The sequence below is a fragment of the Anas platyrhynchos genome, chromosome 5 (genome assembly GCF_047663525.1).
Source record: "Anas platyrhynchos isolate ZD024472 breed Pekin duck chromosome 5, IASCAAS_PekinDuck_T2T, whole genome shotgun sequence".
NCBI classification, from domain to species: Eukaryota; Metazoa; Chordata; class Aves; order Anseriformes; family Anatidae; genus Anas; species Anas platyrhynchos.
This window is the reverse complement of record NC_092591.1, coordinates 63,098,142-63,121,408: the sequence shown is the minus strand read 5'-3', so window position 1 is coordinate 63,121,408 and position 23,267 is coordinate 63,098,142. Positions and strand designations below refer to the sequence as shown.

The following is a 23,267-nucleotide window of genomic DNA, read 5'->3' as shown; positions in this document are numbered from 1 at the left end:
CCAAATTCTAAAGCCAAGAATTACATATGACAGCAAAAAAGACCCACGTCCTAAACTGTAACTGCAGCCCAATTACACCGTCAAAGAAACAACCCAGGTCAAAATGCCTTCTTTTTAGCTTTCTTTACAAAATAAATAAATAAACAAATGCATTTAAAAAAGCCATTAAGTTTGCAACAACACTCCAAAGTTAGTAAATACTAAAATTAACTGGACCTTAACTTGGGCATGTTTGCTCATTCCAACACGGACACCCAACTACAAAGGGGCGGACAGCACATGAGGGGGCCCAGCCAATGCAAGAACTCGGTGTCTCCTGAGTCACACCAGCAGCCCGACCAAAGCTGCGTAGGATCCGCGCCAGCCAGCTCAGGACCCATTCACTCCTCGTGGCAAGGGCTTCCCACTGCATGGCTCTGTGGAGTCAGCTGGCCCAGGGACTAGCTTGAGCCGGTTGTGGTGTTACCCCAATTATGTTCTGTCACTGGACCCACCGCCCTGTCCTTCTGCACAGCAGTAGGTTCTTTAAGATGTGTTAGGATGAACAGCTTTTTCAGGAGAGCTTGAACACTACGTGTAACCAGTTACCCCAAATCCTCACACAGGATCACGCACGTTAGGGGTTACATCCCAATCACCCTCAGGATTCGCTGTTACCTGGAGCAAAGACCCTCAAAAACAGGCTGATGGTCAGATGAATCACTCTGTTTCTAGATAGGCTCTAGATAGGCTCTAGATAGGCTCTAGATAGGCTCCTGTTTACTAAACCCAACCTCGTCGAGTACCACACACATCCATACGCACACATGCATCTAAATACACACACCATCGAGTCCCTTCTCCCGGTACTACAGAGCAGCGACACGTGGGCCAGCAGCAGTTTGACATGCTGAAGCAGTACAGAATTTGAGGTAGTCTGGACAAAAACAAATTTACAAAGCTAATTCTGGCTCACGTTATCAGAGAATATGCCTCCTTGTATTATCTCCGTGCCTACCTCCAGTGAGAAAAGGGATCGCCAGCTTATGCCACAAGTACTGGGATATCTAAGCATCAAATGTCACGCAGACACGAAGGTACAGGATGAACGAAGCCTGTGTGACTGAATTTTTACTCTTCTATTTGCTTATTTGAGCCTTGCAGTACAAGGCAAAATAATTCCTCTTCAAGATGGATGCTAGGACCGAAATTTTCATTATTCCATTACCATAATGAGAACAGTTTATGTAAATTATGTAATCAATTTGAAATACGTTTATCAAAAACTAAAACGCTTATTCTACATAGCTCAATTCAATTGCCACCTACTACCAAAGCAAACGTGTATTATTGGGCTACATACTCCCTGTTTTTTCTGTGGCACTTCAGTGAAAAGCTTCTGACTTATTCACACCTTGAAAGATCAAGACTTTAATTCGTAAAATACAAAGAGATGAGCCATGAGATCACAGCTCCGTTACGCCCTGCTGCCCTCCTTGCAGGCACTCTTACACCAAGAAGCTGGAACACGCTGCGCACACAGGACTGCCCTTAGAAAGGTTTAGTTCAGGACAAACACACTCAATTTTTCAGGCACTATCACGCTGAAACCGTGACAGAAAGGCCTGCTCGGCAGCCCCTGAGGATGTACGGGCTTTATGCCACCGAGAGCACAATTTTGAGGACTTCTGCAGGCGGATGTGGGGCTCTGACGGGAGGCCTCGCGGCCGGCCCCGCAGCGGGGAGCAGGCGGAGCGCTGCCCAGCACCGCCGCCATCCCCGCGCAGCGCCTCAGCGCCTGGGAGGAGCCCTGGGGAGGCGCTGGCACCCCGCGAGCCGCCGAGCCGGGCGCTCCGCGGCCCCTCACGCACTGCCCAGCGCCGTCCCGAGCGGACACCGCGGGCCGGAGCCCAGCGGGGCACCAACGCCCCCGGGGCGGCTCTGGAGGCGCTCCCGGAGGGGCAGCTCCCCGCGGCCGCGCTGAGGGCCGGGAGCTGCCGGCGGCCGCCTGCCGGGCTCAGACAAAAGGCGGAGGCGCCGCCGAGCCCCCCCTGAGGCGCGGGGGCCCCCGGCCGTGCCGCAGCGGGGGCGGCAGGCGGAGGTGGGGGGGGGGGTTCCGGGCCGTGCCGTGCCGCGCGGCGGGGCTGCGCTGCCCGGTGCCGGCGGGTGCCGCCGCTGCCCGCTGCCTGCCCCGCGGGGCGCTTGGGGCGCGGCGGGGCCCGGCGCGGCGTCCCGCGGCGGCGATGGCGGCGTCTCGCATAAGGCACACTGGGTAGCGACACGTTTATATACGAACCTCGCCGAGAAATTTTCCAACAATTCCTCCGTCCGACCACCATGCACCAGGACAGGAAACGGCCGCCTCAGCGCCCGCCCGCCTCAGCGCCGCCCCGAGCCGCGCGCCCGGGCTCCGCGCCCCGCGCGCCCGCCGCTCCCATTGGGCGCGCCGCGCCGCCCCCGCTCGCCATTGGCCGCCTCCGGGCCCCGCGCCGCTCCCCATTGGCCGCCCGCCCGAGGCCCCGCCCCGCGGCTTCGCGGCTCTCCGGCTATGCTGGGTCCGGGGCCGCCGCCGCCGCCATTTTGTGCCGCGGGGAGCGCGGCGCTCGCGCGCCAGCGGGGGAGCGGGCGGCGGCCGCCATTTCCTCCGCCGGGGAGGGCCGGAGCCGTCGCTCCCCACCCGCTCCCCTCCCGCCGCGGCCCCGGCCCTGAGGGCGCCTCGGGGCTCGGCCCCCCGCGGGGCGCCGGCAGCCATCAGCCCCCGGCCGGCGCCTCGGGGCCCGGTGCGGCTCGGGCCCGGCTGCGCGGGGCAGGGTGCGGGGAATTGAGCGTAAAAGGCAGCGGGGCAGCGGCAGCCGGGGGCTCAGCGTTTGTCTCACAGGAAATAAAATCAGCGGGCAGCGCCAGCAGGGCTGTGCTGGGCCTTTCTGGACGGGGCAGCTGTAACAGCGTTTAATTCCACAGTGCTTCTTAAAACAATACAAACAGCCAAAATATTTTATTCCAGATCAGCCCTGCTACTGAGGAACAATTAAAACGAGCAATTTTCCTTTCTTTAGCTTCAAGTTTTGCTTCCAGTTTCTTAATGGGAAGCTTCCAGTCAACACAGGAATGGCAGCCAGGTGTTTGGGGTACAGCAGCAGTGAAATGCCTGAAAGAAAACTTCGTTTTGGGTTTTATGAACTTCACCAAGGGTTTCCTACATCTCTTCTCAATCTCTGGCACCTCTGTGCATCCCCTGCTTGGTCTTACTGTTCCAGCATCAACATCTGAACGAGCGATTATTAAAAAAAAATAAGCAAACTGATGCTACAGCAATTATATATGCTATAGAGTAATTGCAAAGTAAATTATAATCCAGGCTTTTAATTTTTAATTTATAACACATTAACAAACTACCTTTTTTCAAGTGCTTGTTTGTAGGGAAGGCCCTATGGAAAGCAGGGAAGAAAACCCTGAATCAGAGTACGATAAGCTCTTGCTTTTTGAATCTGTAACATCATAATGTGTTGAGCCTTGGACCTTAGAAGCTTTTCTCAAATTTTGATACAGTTCAATACTGAATTTAGGTTAAAACCTGAATAGTTGGTGGCACAGAACAGTGGTGCTTTTCACAGCTATGCTTACATAAACCAAATGCTACTTCTGAATAGATTTCCAGAAGCAGTGTTTATCTACTCAAAACATGCTACTGATAACATACCAAAGACAAAAATGTAATTAGTAGCCCAAATTATGGAAAACTCGTACAGTCTACAAACTTTGGACCAGCCTCATTTAAACTTGGTTAAACCTGATATATTCCCTACAGACAACACAGGGGCTACCGCTAACACTACTGCAAGCACGGCTTTCGCTCTGGGAGCCCGAAGCACCCGTTGGGAACCCATTCCTCAGCTCTGCTATTCTGTAAGTGTCCCCTTAGTGCTGCGAGGCTTCAGCATCTGTTCGGGTGCAGAAACTCCAGAGGAGGATGCAATGGTTCTCATAGTGAACAGACAGCACTTGACTGGGGTGTAACTGCCTGCAGTCCAAACTACTTCGTATAAACTGCTTACTACAGTTATCTCAAAGGAATTAAAAGGGGACAAGCTGAGGCATAGGAAGTGAAAATGATGAGCGACTGAGAAAGTACACATGAGGAAGGACTGAAAGGGAACATGACAAAATGATGCAAAAATGTGTCGCGAAGCTTTGTTTTTATTTTTCAAAAACTGATAATCACCAGGGGAAGAAGTTTCCTTTAGAAAAATACAACTTAACCTTTAGAATTTATTAGCAGGTACTGATTACTAGGCACAATTTAAACTACCTTTATATTTATTGCCTGGTATTCTGAAATTATTCCGCTCCAGGCTTGAATTTTGCAGAAGGCTACACGACATTTGAGCAGAACTTTCCTGTACTGTACCAGAACAATTCTTTTAAGGTAATGGCTTGTGGAAAAAAAAGGTATTAAACTTACCCGGCATGTCAACATTTAAAAAACAACGTAGGTCATACAACTTTTGTATTTAATCAGTTAAGAGAACTGTGATTCTGCCTAGCATTTCTGCTCGGAGAAATACGTGAGAGGGGAAGATACAAACCTTAGGGCTCAGTAACTTAAATAGGACTCCCGAGCACTGTCAGAATAGAGCTGCATTCAAAACACCACACTGAAATAAGTGAAGATGAGGATTTGCTTTAGATGTTTATTAATCCAAGGAGATCTTCCATAATAGAAAAAACAAAGGCTTTAATTTTCCAGCTCTTCCCTCAGAGTTGCATTATCCTTGAAAAATGGAATGGATAAATGCAAATTCTAGGAGGAAGATCAGTTTTTAAATTTGACATGTGCATCACTGAAATTGATATATTGCATCACAAAATGCACTATCACCACCAACAACAATGCAAAATTGTTTTGCAATTTATATAAATACATTTCTTGGAGCACAGGAAAGCAATTCTAAGATCCATTTTTTAAAAAGATGCTCCTTGCTAACCAGTCTAGTGACACATAAAAGCACCCTTCAAGTAAGACTGTGTTCCTCACACCAAGATAAAATTCCTCCCTTGACTCAAAAAATATAACTGTTCCAGAAATAACAATGGCACTAAATTGGTAATTTTCACCTTTTTTTTTCCTCCACCTGCTTAGTACCTACTGCATTCTCACTGCTGCTGTGTCCTGTCTTCTACCATGAGGCCAAGCGTCCTAAAAAGGTTGTCTTACATGTTTGGGGAAGTGTAACAAGATAAGCAGATACCCAACAAGCAGATGTTCAGAAATGATTTATGTCAAACTGGGCGTTTCTCAAGGTCAAGGAACGCACAGGAAAACATGCTGTAATTGTCACCTTTTTCTACAAAAATAAAACTTTGTCTGGAGATAATCTTGAGGCCAGAGTACGCCTACATGTGTCCATGAGTTACACATTTATATAAAACAGTTCTGCTTATGTACTTGACCAGGCAGCTGAGAATTCAGAAGCACTACAGTACTACTGTGGTTCCCACACTGCTACTACAATGGATACTTGGATTCAAGACTTAATTTTTGTCGGCTTTCTCACAGCTGGTGCAATATCCCTTGTTTTTTAAATCTACAATTTGCTTAGAAGTATCCCTTTAGTATTTCAGTAGGGCTGTGGCACTATATTCCTGGCTCAGTCTCTCACATTAGCACTCTGTGCACAGGAAAACATCATTTGCCTAAGAAAGGCAGTCCAGAGAGTGACTGGAAAAGGCCATCATACCTGCCCAGCAAAGTACTAGTGGCTGCATAGGAAATGGAAGGCAGAGAACCATGCTGGTCAACTCATCAAGAAAACCCCAAAGCACAAATTTCTGCTACTCTGCTGATGAAAAAAAAACACACACCACACAAACCAATTTTCTGAAGACTGCATTTTGAGTATCATAATATATATATGTGCATCTCATTTTTACAGATATAAACTCAGTTTATTTTTCAACCTGTATTTAAATTTTGGAGGCTTACATTAAATTAAGGTAGCTTGTTTAATATCAATTGTAACAGCAGGTGACATTTTTATATAAAAACAGCCAAAAGAAAAAAAAAACATTTGATTTAAAAGACCTGACACCAACGATCTCAAGGCAAGATCAAAAACCTATGAATTTATGCTTTAAGAACAGAAAAGGGGGCATTTAAGCCAACCCATTCACAGCATCTCCCTGCTGGCTTCTTCATACAGTGGTTTTGATAGTGGTCCCAGAGGGAACTGTATTTTGCCTCTCTAGCTAAAATACCAGTTACTATAGCAACTTTGAAGGAAGAAAATTGTGGCTTCAAAAATGGAAGATTGGCAAAACTTCAAATGCACTGTCTGGATCAGGCAGACAATAGCACACTAACGCTGGGAGTGCAAAAAGAGGGTCAATGAAATGCAGGAGTAGTGCACTTGCACTACCACATGCTGGAAAAAAAATGTTTTTGCAAAATTAGGGGGAAAAATTGTATTCATAGATCAAAGTCCAGGTTAGCCAAATTACTATTTTTTAATAGATTGCATATATAGATGTTTCATCCACACACTTCAACCAACTTGTTTAGGAGCAGAACTTCACATCTAATTTACATGCTTCAGAGAAGATAATTTTTTTCTCAGTGCTTACAATAAACATTTGTATCCAAATTTCAACTTGAACAGTGAGATCTTTAAGAAAAACAAAGGACACAGAGGGTGTTGCTATTTTTTTTTCTTTTTAGCAGCAATGAAATATCACTAACCCCTTTTTACATAACCGAATTCAAGTCACAACCAGAGGTGACTGCACCACAAAGTCACCAGGTACAAAACTGCTAGGTTATTTTAAATGAATAACTTGAAATTATTTCCCCCAATGCATCCCTTATTTTTTATTTTTTATTTTTTTTTTATAAACAGCAAACATTTTGCTATTTTTGTACATAGGCTAGCAGGCTTGTTTCAATATGAAAGTGCTAATTCATTTACAGATTTATCAGTTATGTAGTGCTACATTAAGTGTCCAATATTCTACATATGAACAATCTTGATAAATGGAAATGATGAAGATTAAGTAAGGCTATCCAATTACCTTATCTTATTATTTACATTAAAAGAATAGACACCCAATGGGAAGGGAGAAAAGGGAAATTGGGCAAATACTCATACTGCCACAGGTGTAAAAATTAAGTCTGCCTTCTAGCTTGTACTGTAAATGAGACATTTTAAGTAGTCCTGCAGCCCATGCCTGAATTTTTTTTCCTCAGAAAAAGAAAAGCTGCCTTCATGACATCCCCTCTTGATTTCCGGTTTCCAAAGTGTGTCATTTGAAGCTTTATATTCAGATTCTTTCTATCTTCAAAAAAACCTCTGGTTTGCTTTCTTTCCAGTATTAGGTTGCACGATCAGGTCCCACTTCTGGGGCTTTTGTCCAATCTATTTATCAATTAGTTTAGAGTGAGCTGTAGATAACATGAACCAATTCTGGAACCACTATTGGGAGGAACACAAGCTCTTCACTACAATCACACAGTAGCAGGAAAAGTGATAATTCAATTCATTCCTGGGGCAGGACCTCCAAAATTAAACGAAGTTGGCACAACTGGAGCATTGAATTTGTATCCTCCATGCTTTTCAATCATTTTGGATTCTAAAAAAAAAAAAAATAACAAAAACACAAAGAAAATATTTTAGTGCATGTGCACAGAGAGAAGACAAACCATGTGATTGACCATTCTAATTCTCCCAGAGACGTAGGCTTAAACTGGGGGTTACCCAAGAAATCAATCAGTACCCACAGTGTAAGTGGGCCAGGCCTCAACAACAGATGGACTCATTTATTTGTTTTAGTTTCTCAGTATTGTTATAGTTCTATTTAAATGAAATTTGTACTTAAAACAAGCACACTTGAGTTTTTGGGAATGAGTATTCATATATCTCGTTTCAAAAATAAGACCTGAATGAGTGCTGGATTTCTAAAATTGCTAACAGATGCCCAATTCTTCCTGATTAAAAATAGACTCTTACATCAACTCAATGATCACATGTGTAACAAAAGCAGTGCACAGATATCACCTCCGTTTTTAGTGTTCCTAGGTCAACTCTATGGTATAAGCAGAAATATCCACTGAAGCACGTGAATCAGTCACTTCAGAATACACACATTTTCCCCCATACTCAAGCAGCTAATTAATAGTTCAGGTTACTAGACCTTACATAAGCCTAGTTCTGAGAGAAACTACCAAGTTGATCACTTTTCATTTTCAGCCGAACTCTAAGACCTTTTGACATTTGAGCTTTGCATATACATCCCCATATATAAGAGAGACATTTCATCTCTACATTACATTCTTCAAAGGTAACCGTGAAACTGTTTGGGTTTTGTTTGTCCGGTTGTGTTTTTAAATGCATATAAACAAACAATAATAAATGGACAACTCAAAGCAGGATGGTAAAAAGCAGACAAACATGCATTTCTGTCTACCTTTAGTACAATCAAGAAAATACAAGCGTATTATTGGTCCCTTTATGTACAGCAGACAAAAATTGTTTCGCATATGGAAATTCTTGTTAGCTACATTAATGGCAGATCATTCTAATAGAACGTGTCCCTGTCAGGTAGGCAGACTGGAGACCAATATGCCCTCATAGTACAGAAGAATTTCCCGTAAGGAACTAGCTCCTTAATTATAACTTCACAATCTGGACCTAATTCACTCTGTGAATAAGCAGACCAAAACAAAACCACCATTTTTTTTTTTTCAGAAAATGCACAAGTAGTATATAATCTCATCAGTATGATGCCTAGTGCTTGACAGGGGGCACAGTGAGACTAGATTTTATATCCATTAGGAGTGGATCATTCTGGACATTTAAGCTTTGTGAAATAATTTTGGCTGTTCTATGAAAAAAACAAAATGACCATTCTTAACACTAATCTCCTACAGCTTTCTGAACTTCTAAGCTGAAGCATCTTGTGGTAACTGCTCAATAAGATGCAGGATATGAACTGGACAGATCACTTATCTCCATTGCAGAACAGCAAACAAATATTTAGTATGCTTAATGATGTAGCTTTGTAGATGGATACTTCTTTCTAAGATGGTATTTTCCCCACTGATAGAATCACTATCCTAACTGGACTAGATCACATGAGGAAATAATTTACCAGCCACATTCACTTAGTTGCCTGTTCATGCACCTGCAGGTCCAACTGATTTGTTTTCACATTCACACTACTCTAACATGCCTGTATTTACCTGGTCACTTCATTAATAGATTTCTACTGTTCCTTACACCTGTGGTATGCCATACAATCTTTGTACTGAGGCTTTGTGACATGACAATCTTTAAGAGATTTCAAAGATCTCTGGATTGTAAAACAGTACTGTTTTATGAAGACATTATTAGGCTTGAATTATAGGCTTCTTGAGCACATAAACAGCGTTCAAAAGCAGTACTTAATGGAATAAAGGAAAAAAAAAATACCATGTGCTGCCCGCCTCTGATCTGCCAGAGTTGCTATATCCTGCAATTGTTTTCTTTGTTCTTCATTAAGACCCTGTGTCAAAGCTTGGTACCACACAGGGTTACGATTTTGAATTGCTGCAAGAGAAAGAATATGTAAACAAAAGGAATATGTTCGTTAAAATGTTCTGTAACTCAAAGCTTATTAACACCCACTGCTATTTTAATCAAAATAATACTCTGATCAATTCTGTTAGGGTTACATAACTAAAGATATTCCAAAACACTAATACTATCTTTGACCTCTTCCCTTCCACCATTAGGTTCATTCAAGAATAATCTCTTTGCCCTGAAAATGTAATAATGGTGTCGCTCTTCCCCTTCTCAAATAAAGGACTTATTCAAACCACGTACTGGAAAGCCTGTTGGAAGCTTTCAATAAAGTCTGGTTTACAATTCTATAGACTAAAATTAAGTTACATTTTAACTTTTAGTCCAAGAAAAGAAATAAAGTTACTTACTCTGAAAAATTGTTTTAAATATCTGATATTCATCAACAGGGTTGTCTTCATCATCAATAATTGTGGAATAACCTTCCAAAGCAGTCTCTTCAGCATCATCTTCTTCCCAGTCTTCATCATCTCCATCTTCACCTGCCTGTTTTGCTAGAATTTCTAGATATTCTTGACCATCTTCATCGATGTCATCTTCATCACTCCCCAGTTCCTCTGAGTTAAGCATCACACACAAAGTTAATCTCAAGAACAGTTAAAAAAACAATCTTCAGGAAGGTGGCTTATCTAGAACAAGCAATAGAACTGATAACAGTGTAGTTCGATATACACCTAGAACCCCAGCAGCTCATGGGAGTTTTTAACTGTGCAGTGGAGCAGAAAAACTCTTACTGACTCTAATCCCTCTCTCAAATGGGAAATGAGCCCCAGCAATAACTCCTTTCTGTAATGACAGCAACCACATAAAAGCTAGCCTGACATGACTTTGAGGAGACTCAGTCTAGGAAATCAGCTTTTTAGAGGGAAGGGAAAGTAAGGCAGATAAACTTGAAAGGTGTTAAAAGATTGAGCGTTGCACCACAGCTTTGTTTTTAAGTTAGGGAACTCTGAATAATTCCACTAAAGAACTCGGCATCTCCACCAGGAATCATGAAAAACAAAATGTAACAGTTCTTCAGTTTCCATACCTGTTTCCTCATCTTCTTCAGCTTCATCATCATCATCACTGTCATTTTCATGCTCTGCATGACAGGCATATGCTCTTTTCAATCCATTAAATAAAAGGATAAAAGCTGGCAGGATCTGGCCAGCGACTTGATTTAAAACCTGTGGTATTTGCTCCAGATCAATAAGAGCACACAAGCCAAGCACACACATCTTTCTATCGTGAAGTCTATAAAACAAAACAGTACAAGAATTAAGAATTCCATTATGATTTAGAAGCAGGTAATATAGAGGTTTATCGCAGTGAATAACCTTCAAAATTAGAAACACTTACCCCAAGAAACAGTCTACGTCATTAAGCCACTGTGTTATGAAGTGATTAGTGACAGGCTCCACATTATTGGGAAAACGAAGATTTTCCAATGTATTTAATAATAGATGAGGATTGTAATATAAAGCAGCTATGGCAACCTGGAGGCACATTGTTCGCAGTTCACTTGTTTTTACTTCTCTGGTCAATCTCTCTAAAGCAGCTTCCACAAATAAGGGTATGCACTGAGGAGTGAGAAGCATTACAAACTTAGTAATCAAAAATAAATTTTGTAGTTCCGTACTTCACACACCAGTTGAGAAATGGCTTAAAAACAGGCTGGTGCATAAATACAGAGGACATAAAATGGGTATACTTTCTAATTGCCAGCAGAAGTCATACACAAAGATGAAATATAAAGGTGAAAAGATGTCATCTCTACTCTGAGCACAAGGGTTTTGTGACATAGTGGACAGTAGACATAATTTCTAGTTCCTTTGTCTTATCTTTTAAGAATAAAAAACTAAGGAAGATACGTATACTTGTAAGTCCAGAAAAATAAACTTAAGTCTCTTTCAATATTCCCAAAGTCAGCAGATTCAAGAGGTATTACCAATACTCCAAGGAAACAGCTATTCAAAGTAGTATTCTCTTTAGAAATGACTAACACAATAACACCTCTCTATAGTTCTTTTTTCCTTTCAAATAAATTCAGATTATAACTTCAAGGGCAAAGTCCACAAGTATTAAGAAAGCATGCAAAAATATTGAGATAGCTATTATAACAATTTCCAACTTCCATATGCATTTAATGAAATTCCTGGCTCATATATGACATTAACTGGGATTCTAGGAACTGCATTTGCATTCTTATTTCAAGGCTATAAACTTGAAAGATGAAAAAAATCATCAATATTCACTATTATTACCTTAGAATAAAATTAAACAACTTTTAGCTAAGATTGTCCTAAAACAGTACTCTCCCAGATCCATGAAAACACTTCACATTGAGTTTTGCAGCATCCTAAATCCTGTAGATGAACTGTACAATAACTACTTCTTTAGTGCTGTTATCTGCACAATACGACTTGTGACACTGAAGTAGAAGACAGGATCATTAGTCACCCTACAAAAACTTCTTATCTTAGAGATAATCAATTCATATTTGAGAATATTTTTAATATTAAGTTACATGAACCAAAGCTGTTACCAACCTGATCAATACCACGCCCTTTACACTGCAGAATAATCACTTCTAACAGTTTTGCTGCATGACATTCTGCATCTTCTCCAGCAACTCCTGTAAGGACCTGAAAAATAATTATTTTTGATGATAGCCTTTCAAGACATATTTGTGATATGCTGCTTTGCAAAGCTGATGCAAGTTTACCCACTATTACAATGCTAAAACAAACTTCCTCTAGTGGAGATGCCAAATTTACAGTTATGGATCAGTATTAGAACCACAGAGATTAAAACATTGCTGAATGCAGCTGGAACTAGTTTATCTGTACAAATATTAAACGACCATGGGCGCAGATCTTAAAACAGTAAATGTATTAAGCATTAGCTGCCATTTTTAAAAGCTTGATTTCCATTTGCAAATTTAGGTTTCCTTAAGCATTCACGTGTTGAAATTTGTAAAAACCATTTACCTTTACTAAACAATATTTAGGATATCCAGTGGGAGACCATGCAATATCTATAACTTCTGTGTCAAAGATTCACTGTGCCCATCTAATAATAGACTAATCACAGAGGCTGTAACAGGCTAATTTTCTTTTTGCATGTATTTAAAAATGAGTTCACGTATTTACAGTTAACCTAATCAGCCTGGTTACAGCTTGTTTTTCAAATAAGAGCTGGCAAGAATCAGAACTGCATTCTACTCTCAGCTGTAGTCACTGATCTGGCATAAACTTGGAAATAAAAAAGACTTCTGTTCCTATCCATTTACTTTCCATCTTTACTTGTTTTATTTAATAGGTTTAGCAAATGTATGGCATGTGGTATCATAGTTATAATGAGGTTAGAAACCTCAGATTGAAGAAGGTATCTACCCTTTGCAGTAAGTACACGTTTTGCATTTCTATATGTGTGGTGGTTTTACCGTGCTGGGCAGCTAAACCCCACAACCACTCTCTCACTCCCCCTCTTTTAGATGAGGAGGGGGAGAAGTAAAGCAAAGAACAACTCACGGGTTGAGATAAGGATAATTTAATTAAAGAGAAATAATAATAATAATAAAATAAAGATTATTATGAACTAAACAATTTAACTAAAGGGAAATGAAAAGGGAAAGGGGAAAAGGGAGGGGGAAAGGGAAAAAATAAAAAAGAAGGGAGGAAAACAAACAAATAGAACAAATGAAGGCTATGTGGAAGTGCAGAGGAAAGAAATTACTCTCTGCTTCCCACAAATGAGCGATGATTGACCACGTCCTTGAAGCAGGGCCTCAACGCACGCAGCCGGTGTTCGAGAGGAGGACAGACGTTTTCCCAACCAGAGCCCACCCTTCCCCTCTTCTTCCTGTTTCCACCTTTTATTGCTGAGTGTGACACCACATGGTATGGAATAGCCCTTTGGTTGGTTTAGGCCAGCTGCCCTAGTGATGTTTCTCTCCTCACTTTTTGCCCACCCGCAAGGAGGGTTAGAGAAAGGCCCGATGCTGTGCCTGCACTGCTCAGCAGCAGACACAACACTGGTGTGATACCACTGCTGTTCCAGCTACAAGTGCAGAGTACGGCACTGTATGGGCTGCTGCCAGGAAAATTAACATTCCAGCCAGACCCAGTACAATGTGCTCGAAGTGTATTACACAAAATACAGATATCCAAAAAAAAGGGTTGTTGCATCTGCTTTTGTTGTTTACCTTTTCTTTTACACTTTCAGCAAAAGCATTAATACATTTGATAGAACTGCTTTAGGTTTTTCTGCAATAGCTTCATAATTTGTGGGCTCACTGAAGATGCTAAATAGCATAATGCTTTAGGAGCAGACATCCAAATTCATCCATTTTACAGTCTGCTGTTGTGGAAAAACGTACCCAGTTTAACAACATATTGCTTTAGATATTACAGGTTTTGTGATCGCAAAGTTATCTGCTTACCTTCTTGCACATACTGTAGATCATTTCAAGATATTTTGTGTCTGACAGAAGTGTATCCGTATCAACAGTAACATAATTATGTAAGAGAGGCATCATGTCTGTATTAAAAGAAGAATAATCATAGTTACTGTTTTCACGTTTTATTGAAACTAAGTAAGTTTATCACAGTTCTTTCCTAATGTTTTTCAAGGTAAGCATGTACTTAGTCAGATACCTCAGTAAAACAAGTCTGCTTCAACAGCAAAATAAAATACTGGAAACATAACTCACTCTGTTGTTCTCCTAAACATTTCAATGAAGATGTACTTCACTTTATGCTTAACACGGATATGAAACTATCTGGCTTTCTGATCTGTATTACTTACCAGTAAAATAATCAAAGCCATCCTGCTGAAAGACTTCAAAAACAAGAGGAAGAAGCTGCCACATTTGTGCAGAAACTTGTTGACATGTCAGACTATGAGCCAAGGAAAAAATCTCCTCATAGAACTCTAAAACAAACAGAATGTAGGTAAATTTAAGGCCAATCCAATACACTTAAACTTAAGCCAACAACAGTACACATACCTAATACATGCTGCTGCAAAACTGTTCCAATCACTTGCAAACAGATCCCTTCCAGCTGCTGGGTAATCTAAAAAAAGATAACGACTGTTTTCAAGACTTTGGAGTTGAAATTAAACACATTTTGAATAAAATTATTTGAAGTTGTTTCTCTTTAGAGAACATAGTCCTCTAAAACAATTCAAAAATTTATTGCATTCCAGAGCACAATATATTACAACTGTACTCTTCGATGAGAATTCTTAAGACAGCTTTTAATGTGAGGTATTTTTGGAATACTCTTTGAATACTGGAAGAATCTCATTACAGGGTATCCTTTACAAGAAGCCTAACAATAACTGCAATACTTCAGTCACATTAAAACAGAGAGAGTACACATATACATTAAAAAGGGAAGTAATGGAAATTGCACAAAGTCATTTGCTGTTCCTGAATAGTGAGATTTCAGGAGAACCCCTAAACTAACTTGGGCTGATTAGCTGAATACCTTATGAACTTCAGGGCTGGCCTACAGATTTGGACACTGTTTCCCAACAAGTATTTATCAGACTATGGAACAGCAAAAAAAAAAATGTCAGTAACCTGACACTTAGGGCACTCACTCGCATATAGGCAATAAGGGTTGAGTTTCTGTTCTTAGCTATGCAGAACAGGATTTGGTCATCCTGTGTGAGATGTCTCTAAGTATTTACTGATCAACATTTAAATTCCCTTGGGCTAGCATATTGTTAGATAAGCTTCCCATTTAGATAGCATGAATTTGCCAACAAAAACCAGTACGTACTTGCTAAACAGCTTTAGCAAACAAGTCAATAAGCAAATCTGGCCTTGGTTTATTGCATGGCAACACTGGATTGTGACACCTGAGCATGCAGAATTCATACTGCTTCCTTAATAAAGCCTCAGAGCACTGAGAGTACAACTTACTACTGAACTAATTAGTCACTAAAAATATCTGCAGTATATTTATCAATACAGTAGCTGACTTTGTCAAAAAGAATTGGCAGTGGCATATTTTGAACAAGCTTCACTCCGGCTCTAAGTCCACCCAATACAACAACAGTAACACAAGACTAAATAACACCAGTTTTCATCACCCTGGAAAATCTGCAATGTAGATCAGACAGGTAAATAAAACTATCATTTACCATAGTCACAACAGATGTATTTACAGATATTGACTTTGTTGAAGAGAGCAAACTAAGGGAGTAGAGTCAATGTTCAAAGCTAACTGAAATTGTATCAAATTTCTTGGAAGGGTAGATGTTATTGAATCACGTTGCCTTTTTTTCCAGATCAACTGAGTTCCATCTACCAGCAACAAGCTGATGAAAAATATCTGCCACCTATTCTAACATACTATTCTGGATTCCTACAGGAAATACTGTACATTTATGATCTATTACTACGTGCCAGAAACGTGATCTAATCTGTTACAACTACATGGCATCATAAGCACTTCACTGCTTTGTGTTTTAAGAAATTTTCGGCTGCAGAGTTTCCCTGCTAACAACAACACGTACACAGGAACTACAAAAGACTTCTAAAAAGACTTCTCAGTGTCTTAGACAATGCTTATGACTAATTCATACTTACTTCCTTGTGATCTTCAACTACACTGAGAAGTGTATCGATAGTATTCAAGATTCCCATTGCTGTCACTGCTTTGTCATCACTGCCCTCTTCATCTGGTCCAGTCTGGATCACCTGGTTAAACGTCATTGCCTGCACGTAATAAAACGAAACAACCCATAAGTGTCATTCATTGAGGATGTACTTGGAAATGAACAATCTGGCATTCTACATGATTAATTTAAAGAGCAGTTCTGCTAAGCAATAACTGAAGTGACTGCTCTATTCAGTTTGTTTTCACAACTGATTAAATTTGAAAATTAAGTCAGTTGAACTGCCATCTTTTATCCATTCATGAATAAAGTGACCTTACTTGTCATGAACAAGTATACATCTGCATGAGTAAGTTTCTAAGACAAGATTTAACTAGCAACTGAACTAGAGATGGAATACTCTGCAGGCCTTCTCAGAGAGGACATGCAAGCAATTCAGTTTTAACTCCACACTAAAGGCCTTCAAATAGGTTAGCACTGAGCTGAATCCCACTTTTGAAGTCATTAGTACACCTTGCTACAAATCACAGAATCACAGAATCTCTAGGTTGGAAGAGACCTCAAGATCATCGAGCCCAACCTCTAACCTAACACTAACAGTCCCCACTAAACCATATCCCTAAGTTCTACATCTAAATGTCTTTTGAAGACTTCCAGGGATGGTGACTCCACCACCTCCCTGGGCAGCCCGTTCCAGTGCCTAACAACCCTTTCAGTAAAGAAATTCTTCCTAACATCTAACCTAAAACTCCCCTGGCGTAACTTTAGCCCATTCCCCCGCGTCCTGTCACCAGGCACGTGGGAGAACAGACCAACCCCCACCTCGCTACAGCCTCCTTTAATGTACTTATACAGAGCAATAAGGGCACCCCTGAGCCTCCTCTTCTCTAGGCTGAACAAGCCCAGCTCCTTCAGCCGCTCCTCATAGGACTTGTTCTCCAGACCCCTCACCAGCTTCGTTGCCCTTCTTTGGACCTGCTCAAGCACCTCGATGTCCTTCTTGTAGCGAGGGGCCCAAAACTGAACACAGTACTCGAGGTGCGGCCTCACCAGAGCCGAGTACAGGGGGACGATCACCTCCCTAGCCCTGCTGGTCACAGTGTTTCTGATACAAGCCAGGATGCCGTTGGCCTTCTTGGCCACCTGAGCACACTGCTGGCTCATATTCAGCCACCTACCAACCATCACTCCCAGGTCCTTCTCTGCCTGGCAGCTCTCCAACCATTCCTCTCCCAGCCTGTAGCTCTGCTTGGGGTTGTTGCGCCCCAGGTGCAGGACCCGGCACTTGGCCTTGTTGAACTTCATACAGTTGACCTCAGCCCATCGGTGCAGCCTATCCAGATCCTCCTGCAGAGCCTTCCTACCCTCGAGCAGATCGACACACTCACCTAGCTTGGCGTCATCTGCAAACTTACTGAAGGCGCACTCAATGCCGTCATCCATATCATTGATGAAGATGTTAAAGAGGACCGGCCCCAGCACCGAGCCCTGGGGGACGCCACTAGTGACTGGCCTCCAACTGGACTTGGCTCCATTTACCGCAACTCTTTGGGCCCGGCTATCCAGCCAGTTTCTAACCCAACGAAGCATGCGCCAGTCCAAGCCAAGAGCAGCCAGTTTCTTGAGGAGAATGCTGTGGGAGACGGTGTCAAAAGCCTTGCTGAAGTCAAGGTAGACCACATCCACAGCCTTTCCCTCGTCCACCCAGCGCGTCACTTTGTCGTAGAAGGAGATCAGGTTCGTCAAGCAGGACCTGCCTTCCATAAACCCATGCTGGCTGGGCCTGATCGCCTGCTTGCCCTGCAAGTGCCGCATGATGACTCTCAAGAGGATCTGCTCCATGAGCTTCCCTGGTACTGAGGTCAAACTGACAGGCCTGTAGTTCCCCGGGTCTGCCCTCCGGCCCTTCTTGTAGATGGGCGTCACGTTTGCTAGCCGCCAGTCAGCTGGGACCTCCCCCGATAGCCAGGACTGCTGATAAATGATGGATAGGGGCTTGGCCAGCTCCTCTGCCAGTTCTCTCAGTACCCTTGGGTGGATCCCATCCGGCCCCATCGATTTGTGCACATCCAAGTGCCGTAGCAGGTCACCAACCAGTTCTTCGTGGATGGTGAGGGCCACATCCTGCTCCCCGTCCCCTTCCACCAGTTCTGGGTACTGGGTATCCAGAGAGCAACCGGTTTTGCCGCTAAAGACTGAGGCAAAGAAGGCATTAGGCACCTCTGCCTTTTCCTCATCTCTTGTAACTAAGTTTCCCCCTGCATCCAGTAAAGGATGGAGATTCTCCCTAGTCCTCTCCTGCAAATATGCTACCCACAGATTCAACTTTGCATTTACATTACATACAACATAGCATTATTTTCACAAATTTAATTAAAAATTTATATTTAAAGCCCTACTCTTTAATTTCCCATTTTAAAAAAGAAAATCAAGTTACACTGCAGAAACTACCCAAAATATGTTACCAAAATTCATTAACACTATCGGGAGTAAATGTGGATAAAAATTTCTAAAACAGAGAATCATTCTTAAAAACCTCCATTTAGTTCACGTTATGAAGCCACTTTTGAGAAGAACATTATCAACATAGAAGAAAATTACTGGAATAAGAGTAGTTATTGACTGATAATCAACTACCTTCATTTTAAATACCACTCTCCCACATATTAAACAACTTTCAAAATCACCAGAAGGTCTTACCAAATGCTGTGTCATTTCTACTGCAATCGGAGTAACTTCTTCACTATATTCACAGATCATCTTCTGAATCACATTGGTAAGATCATCATTTTCAGTCTCTCTTATAATATGAAGTAAAGCTTGCATTACAGGTCTAATGAATGGAGTAATATATTCTTTAGCTGTAAAATAAGTGGAAATTAATGCCTGAAATGACGTAACTCTTACAGAACTATAGTATTAGTATGTCAATACATACTAGTAATATTTAGCATTTTGGCATCAACGTGCCAAAAACATGAACAATAAAAATCATTAGAACAAAATTAACATTTAGAACTTACTCCCCCCCCCCCCCCAGTAAAAATGCATACCAAGAGGATCACAACTGAACTATGAAGGCCATAGTTCCAGTCTTTATCTATGGAACACAAAATTACTCCTCAATGCATGTTTTACTTGAACAGAAAGGGGTATGTAAGCATTTCTGTCAAATTAGTCAAAGTATTTGATATAGAATTTGTTTTAGCGACTTTTACGACAGCTTCAGGAATATTAAGCAGTGTAAGGCCTGCCAAAACAAAGATTAATTTTTTATATATGTGACAATTTTACCATACGTTCTTTCATGTTGCAACACATACAGTGGCAATATGATCATATCTCTGACTCAATCATTAAGAACTACTAAACTGAATGTGTTGCATCATGAAGTCACAGATTAATTATACTCAGAGGGTTGGAAATGTGGTATTTTTTACAGAAATTCCTGCCAGCTAGAAAAAAAAATATAGAAAGCGATTACAAGTCACACTTGCAAGCAAATTAACATCAGGGAAGAACAGATGTCTCCGTGAACATAGTAAATTTAATGCTTATCCCATTAAAGCAATGAAGTGGTATGCATCTTCTAAAGAAAACATTATCTTTCAAAGAAAAAATATGTTCAATAAGTTTTACATAGTTTTAAGAAAAAAGGGTTACCTTTTTCTTGATTACTGATCAGAACTTGAAGTGCTATTGCAGCTTCCACTTTCACAGGCATTTCCCTATCATCTATCAGACACCGTCTTGTGAGTTCTAAGGCTGTCTGGAGATTCTGGTCACTCTTAAATTTGACCTCGCAAAAATAATGGAGAACCCAACAAGCCTGAAAAGAGGTATCAAATCCAGCGTTATGAAACTACAAACAGGATTATCAACTGATACCAGTAACCTACACAAATTATTAAATGTGAAGTACAAGTAACACTGAATATACTACTGAAGTGTAAAACTTTTAGGATGAATATGTTTGAGAGTATGGAGGCTGGCCAGTGGGAAGCTTGTCTTTCAGACATCACTAGACCAGTACTATGATCTCAAGTTCATCTTTGGCCACAGGTTTTGTGTGAGCAGTGTAGTCTAAATGCAAAACACAAATAGACTATACCACCAGACACAGATGGGAAACTATGCACACAATTCTGCAGCCATTTTAAAATTATACAAAAGCTGTTTATAATCACGTATAAAGACTGATACTCACTGAAATAAGAATCCATTACACGCACACAAAGAAGCAGATTTGTCAGACGTAAAAATAATTTCAAGAATATTCCCTAAACTCTTCAGTTGGTACAAAGTACATCTTAACAATAAACCTTATACTTCCTTACCCGTGCTCTCATGTAACCCAGCTCACTGCTAAAGAGAGGGAACACGTGATTCTGCAGCATATATTCCATTTGATCTTTATATATCTTCTTCTGTTGGAATATTAACAAAAACTTTCATCAGTTCAAAGTTTTCCATAATGATGTATTTCTAATCCAATAAAAATGGCATGTATAAAAGCAGGAACAGCTTAACAAAATCCTAACACTTTTCACCTCCCCCTTTATTAAAGCTATTAACAAAAAACGTGAATTAAACTTATTTCCTACACGTTCCTATGTGGAACAGACTTTTGATTTTCAGTCAAGTATTCTGATTTTTTTTTCCCGTCATTCTTGGACTCCTAGAGAAACCTTTTGCTTGGCAACACATTACTGTAATAGCAAAAGCAAAAGTAGTCAAAGAAAACTTTTGAGAGTCATGGTCCAAATAAAAATACATGACCTGCCTCTTACTTCCTGCCATTCTAATTGAGAAAGTTCACTAATTTGATTTTATTTCCAGATCTTCCATACCCAGAAAAGACCTTACTAAATTATCAGCCACTCAATGGATGGATTTTTTGTTCCTAATTCCATGAAAAGGGAATGTAGTTAAGTAGTAGTAAATGGTGTAGCAACTTACAAGAAGCAGAGAATTTAAGACAACTTAAAACAAGTAATCTGAACTTGAACATAACCTAATACAACTTGCGCAATTATGCTGACAACAGTTCAAAACCAAAGCAATTAAGTTCAACAATTTTAAAAATCCTGGCAGTGATTCCAAAACTTGAGAACTCAAACAGCTATTCTCACTTCTTCTCAGATGTGAAAGAAGGGAAAAGAACGAGAAAAAAAAATGTATTTAATATACTTACTTTTAGGAGAATTTCAGCCAAAGAACCAATCATATGTAAAGCACCATCTTTCTTACGAGGGTCAGCATTTGGCTCTGTAAGGATCTGATAACAAAAGCCCATTGTCTTCTGCAAAACCTAGAGGTTAGTCAAAGTATTTCAGTTAGTCAAAGTATTTCAACCAGTCATGGCAGGTACTATTCTCAGTGCTCTGAAATACTCAAGTTATGTAAACTTCTAATAATGTACTTCAATTCTGGAATTTGGGTAATGTTTTATAGATCTATTATAACATACATCATTCTTGATATGTGGCTTTTAGGGGAATTGGCAAATACAAAAATCACAAGTAGACCAGCGCAAAATAAATATGAAAGGATAAATTTTGATGTACTGTAATATGACAGCAGAAAAGTAAAATTTATCAGTAATTCTTTTAGCAAATCAAGCCTATAAACTAAATCTAGGTAGCATTGTGTTTAATAAAATCCTTGAATAACCTACCTCTTTCCTTTTACTACATGATGTAAACAATAATGTCTGAGCAGCAGTTGTGGGAGAAATGAAGTCTTCAAATACATCTGTTAAGTAAACATAACAGCTATAAATTTTGGTCCTTATATAAATACTAAGCTTAATGTAATCTAATGGTTTCCTATAGAACAAAAGAGCAAGAATTTTCCACATTTTTTCAGGTGCTTCATGCTTTCTTACTACATGTTTCAAGACCACACAACAGTAAAAGCAGGCTGGTGATTCCACATAAATGTACGTTTCACCTTATCCATGATCAGTGGACCTGCATATCTAATTTGAAATTGGACGTCTTCCTTATTTCTACAAGGAATCTTTTGTAACTACAGAAGCAAACAGTGTTCGAATTTTGACACATGTTCTTTGTTGCACCTCCAAGAACATGTAATTGGTTGAGTTAAAAATGCATCGTTTCTTACTTCTCTGTAGAAGAGGATTATCACAGCCAAGTATAATACACGTATTGTTTACAGGGCTGCCTCACCTGAGGAACAAGAAGCCTCCAAAACCATAAAGATTAGTTGTTCTGAACAAACAAATCTTAGAGGAATCATTGAATCATCAGGGTTGGAGAAGATCTTCAAGATCATCTGGTCCAGCCATCACCCTGCCAATGTCACCCACCAAACCATGTCCTTAAGCACCCCCATGGAGATTGACTCCATCACTTCCCTGGGCGATTTATTCAGGAAATCTGAAGTCCACTCTTTCTTCCTCAGCCTCAAAGTGCTACACAGGCTTATAGTGAACCCCAAGAACAAAAGTAACAAACCACAGGAGGCAAAATTAGGCAAGTCTGGAATGCTAGACTTACTTCATACTATTTCGTTTATCTCTATGGTACATCTGTTCTGAACTATGACACTTTTGAAATTAATTGAGGTGACAGAAACATCAGGGTCTGAAATATTAACTGTTATAAACAAATTTGTAATAACATTAAACTTACGTAATTATTGTAAGCTAGACCTGTTCTGTTTGATCTATCCAAGAAAACTGTTGTAAATGTCAGTTACCTATTTTTCAAATGCAGAAACAATTGTACCAGTTGAAACATCATATGGTATCTGTCACTTACAAAAGCATACCCGGAAGTTAACTACACGAAGTTACACCACTTGGATAACACAAACATCATCCTACCCCCACCATTTATTTGTATTTTTATAGTCAACTGTTTTCACAAAAAAGCCATAAAAATACCATCTTCACATGAAGACAGATTTCAATGTGAGAAGATTTCAAATTCTCACCAAATTTCATGCGAATATATTCATATGGATCTTCTTGCCAAAGCTCTTCATCAGCATCTGTATAGCACATCAGTGGAAAAATAACATCTTGGATAATCCCCT

General features: G+C 40.6%; 2 protein-coding genes and 1 non-coding gene across 3 annotated transcripts in view; all 3 read right to left on the bottom strand.

The window, feature by feature from the left end:
• Positions 1 to 2,432, bottom strand: part of ZNF143 (zinc finger protein 143) — a 37,218-nt gene extending 34,786 nt beyond the window's left edge. Inside the window, exon 1 of the mRNA XM_027461359.3 lies at positions 2,276 to 2,432. The gene's annotated coding sequence lies outside the window, so the exon portion shown is untranslated. The remainder of the gene's footprint in view (positions 1 to 2,275) is intronic.
• Positions 2,433 to 5,850: 3,418 nt separating this feature from the next.
• IPO7 (importin 7) overlaps positions 5,851 to 23,267 on the bottom strand; it is a 36,630-nt gene continuing 19,213 nt past the window's right edge. Inside the window, exons 10-25 of the mRNA XM_027461258.3 lie at positions 23,166 to 23,265; positions 21,883 to 21,959; positions 21,400 to 21,516; positions 20,543 to 20,632; positions 19,869 to 20,034; positions 18,906 to 19,066; positions 16,177 to 16,305; positions 14,584 to 14,650; positions 14,382 to 14,507; positions 14,017 to 14,114; positions 12,122 to 12,217; positions 10,932 to 11,152; positions 10,621 to 10,826; positions 9,941 to 10,147; positions 9,441 to 9,557; positions 5,851 to 7,602 (exon numbers count right to left, since the gene is read on the bottom strand). Of these exons, the coding sequence (XP_027317059.2) occupies positions 7,505 to 7,602; positions 9,441 to 9,557; positions 9,941 to 10,147; positions 10,621 to 10,826; positions 10,932 to 11,152; positions 12,122 to 12,217; positions 14,017 to 14,114; positions 14,382 to 14,507; positions 14,584 to 14,650; positions 16,177 to 16,305; positions 18,906 to 19,066; positions 19,869 to 20,034; positions 20,543 to 20,632; positions 21,400 to 21,516; positions 21,883 to 21,959; positions 23,166 to 23,265 (2,076 nt within the window). The 3' untranslated portion in view covers positions 5,851 to 7,504. The remainder of the gene's footprint in view (positions 7,603 to 9,440; positions 9,558 to 9,940; positions 10,148 to 10,620; positions 10,827 to 10,931; positions 11,153 to 12,121; positions 12,218 to 14,016; positions 14,115 to 14,381; positions 14,508 to 14,583; positions 14,651 to 16,176; positions 16,306 to 18,905; positions 19,067 to 19,868; positions 20,035 to 20,542; positions 20,633 to 21,399; positions 21,517 to 21,882; positions 21,960 to 23,165; positions 23,266 to 23,267) is intronic.
• Positions 20,173 to 20,354, bottom strand: LOC113844236 (small nucleolar RNA SNORA23). The gene has a single exon (XR_003498640.1). It is a non-coding gene; the product is annotated as a small nucleolar RNA SNORA23 (small nucleolar RNA).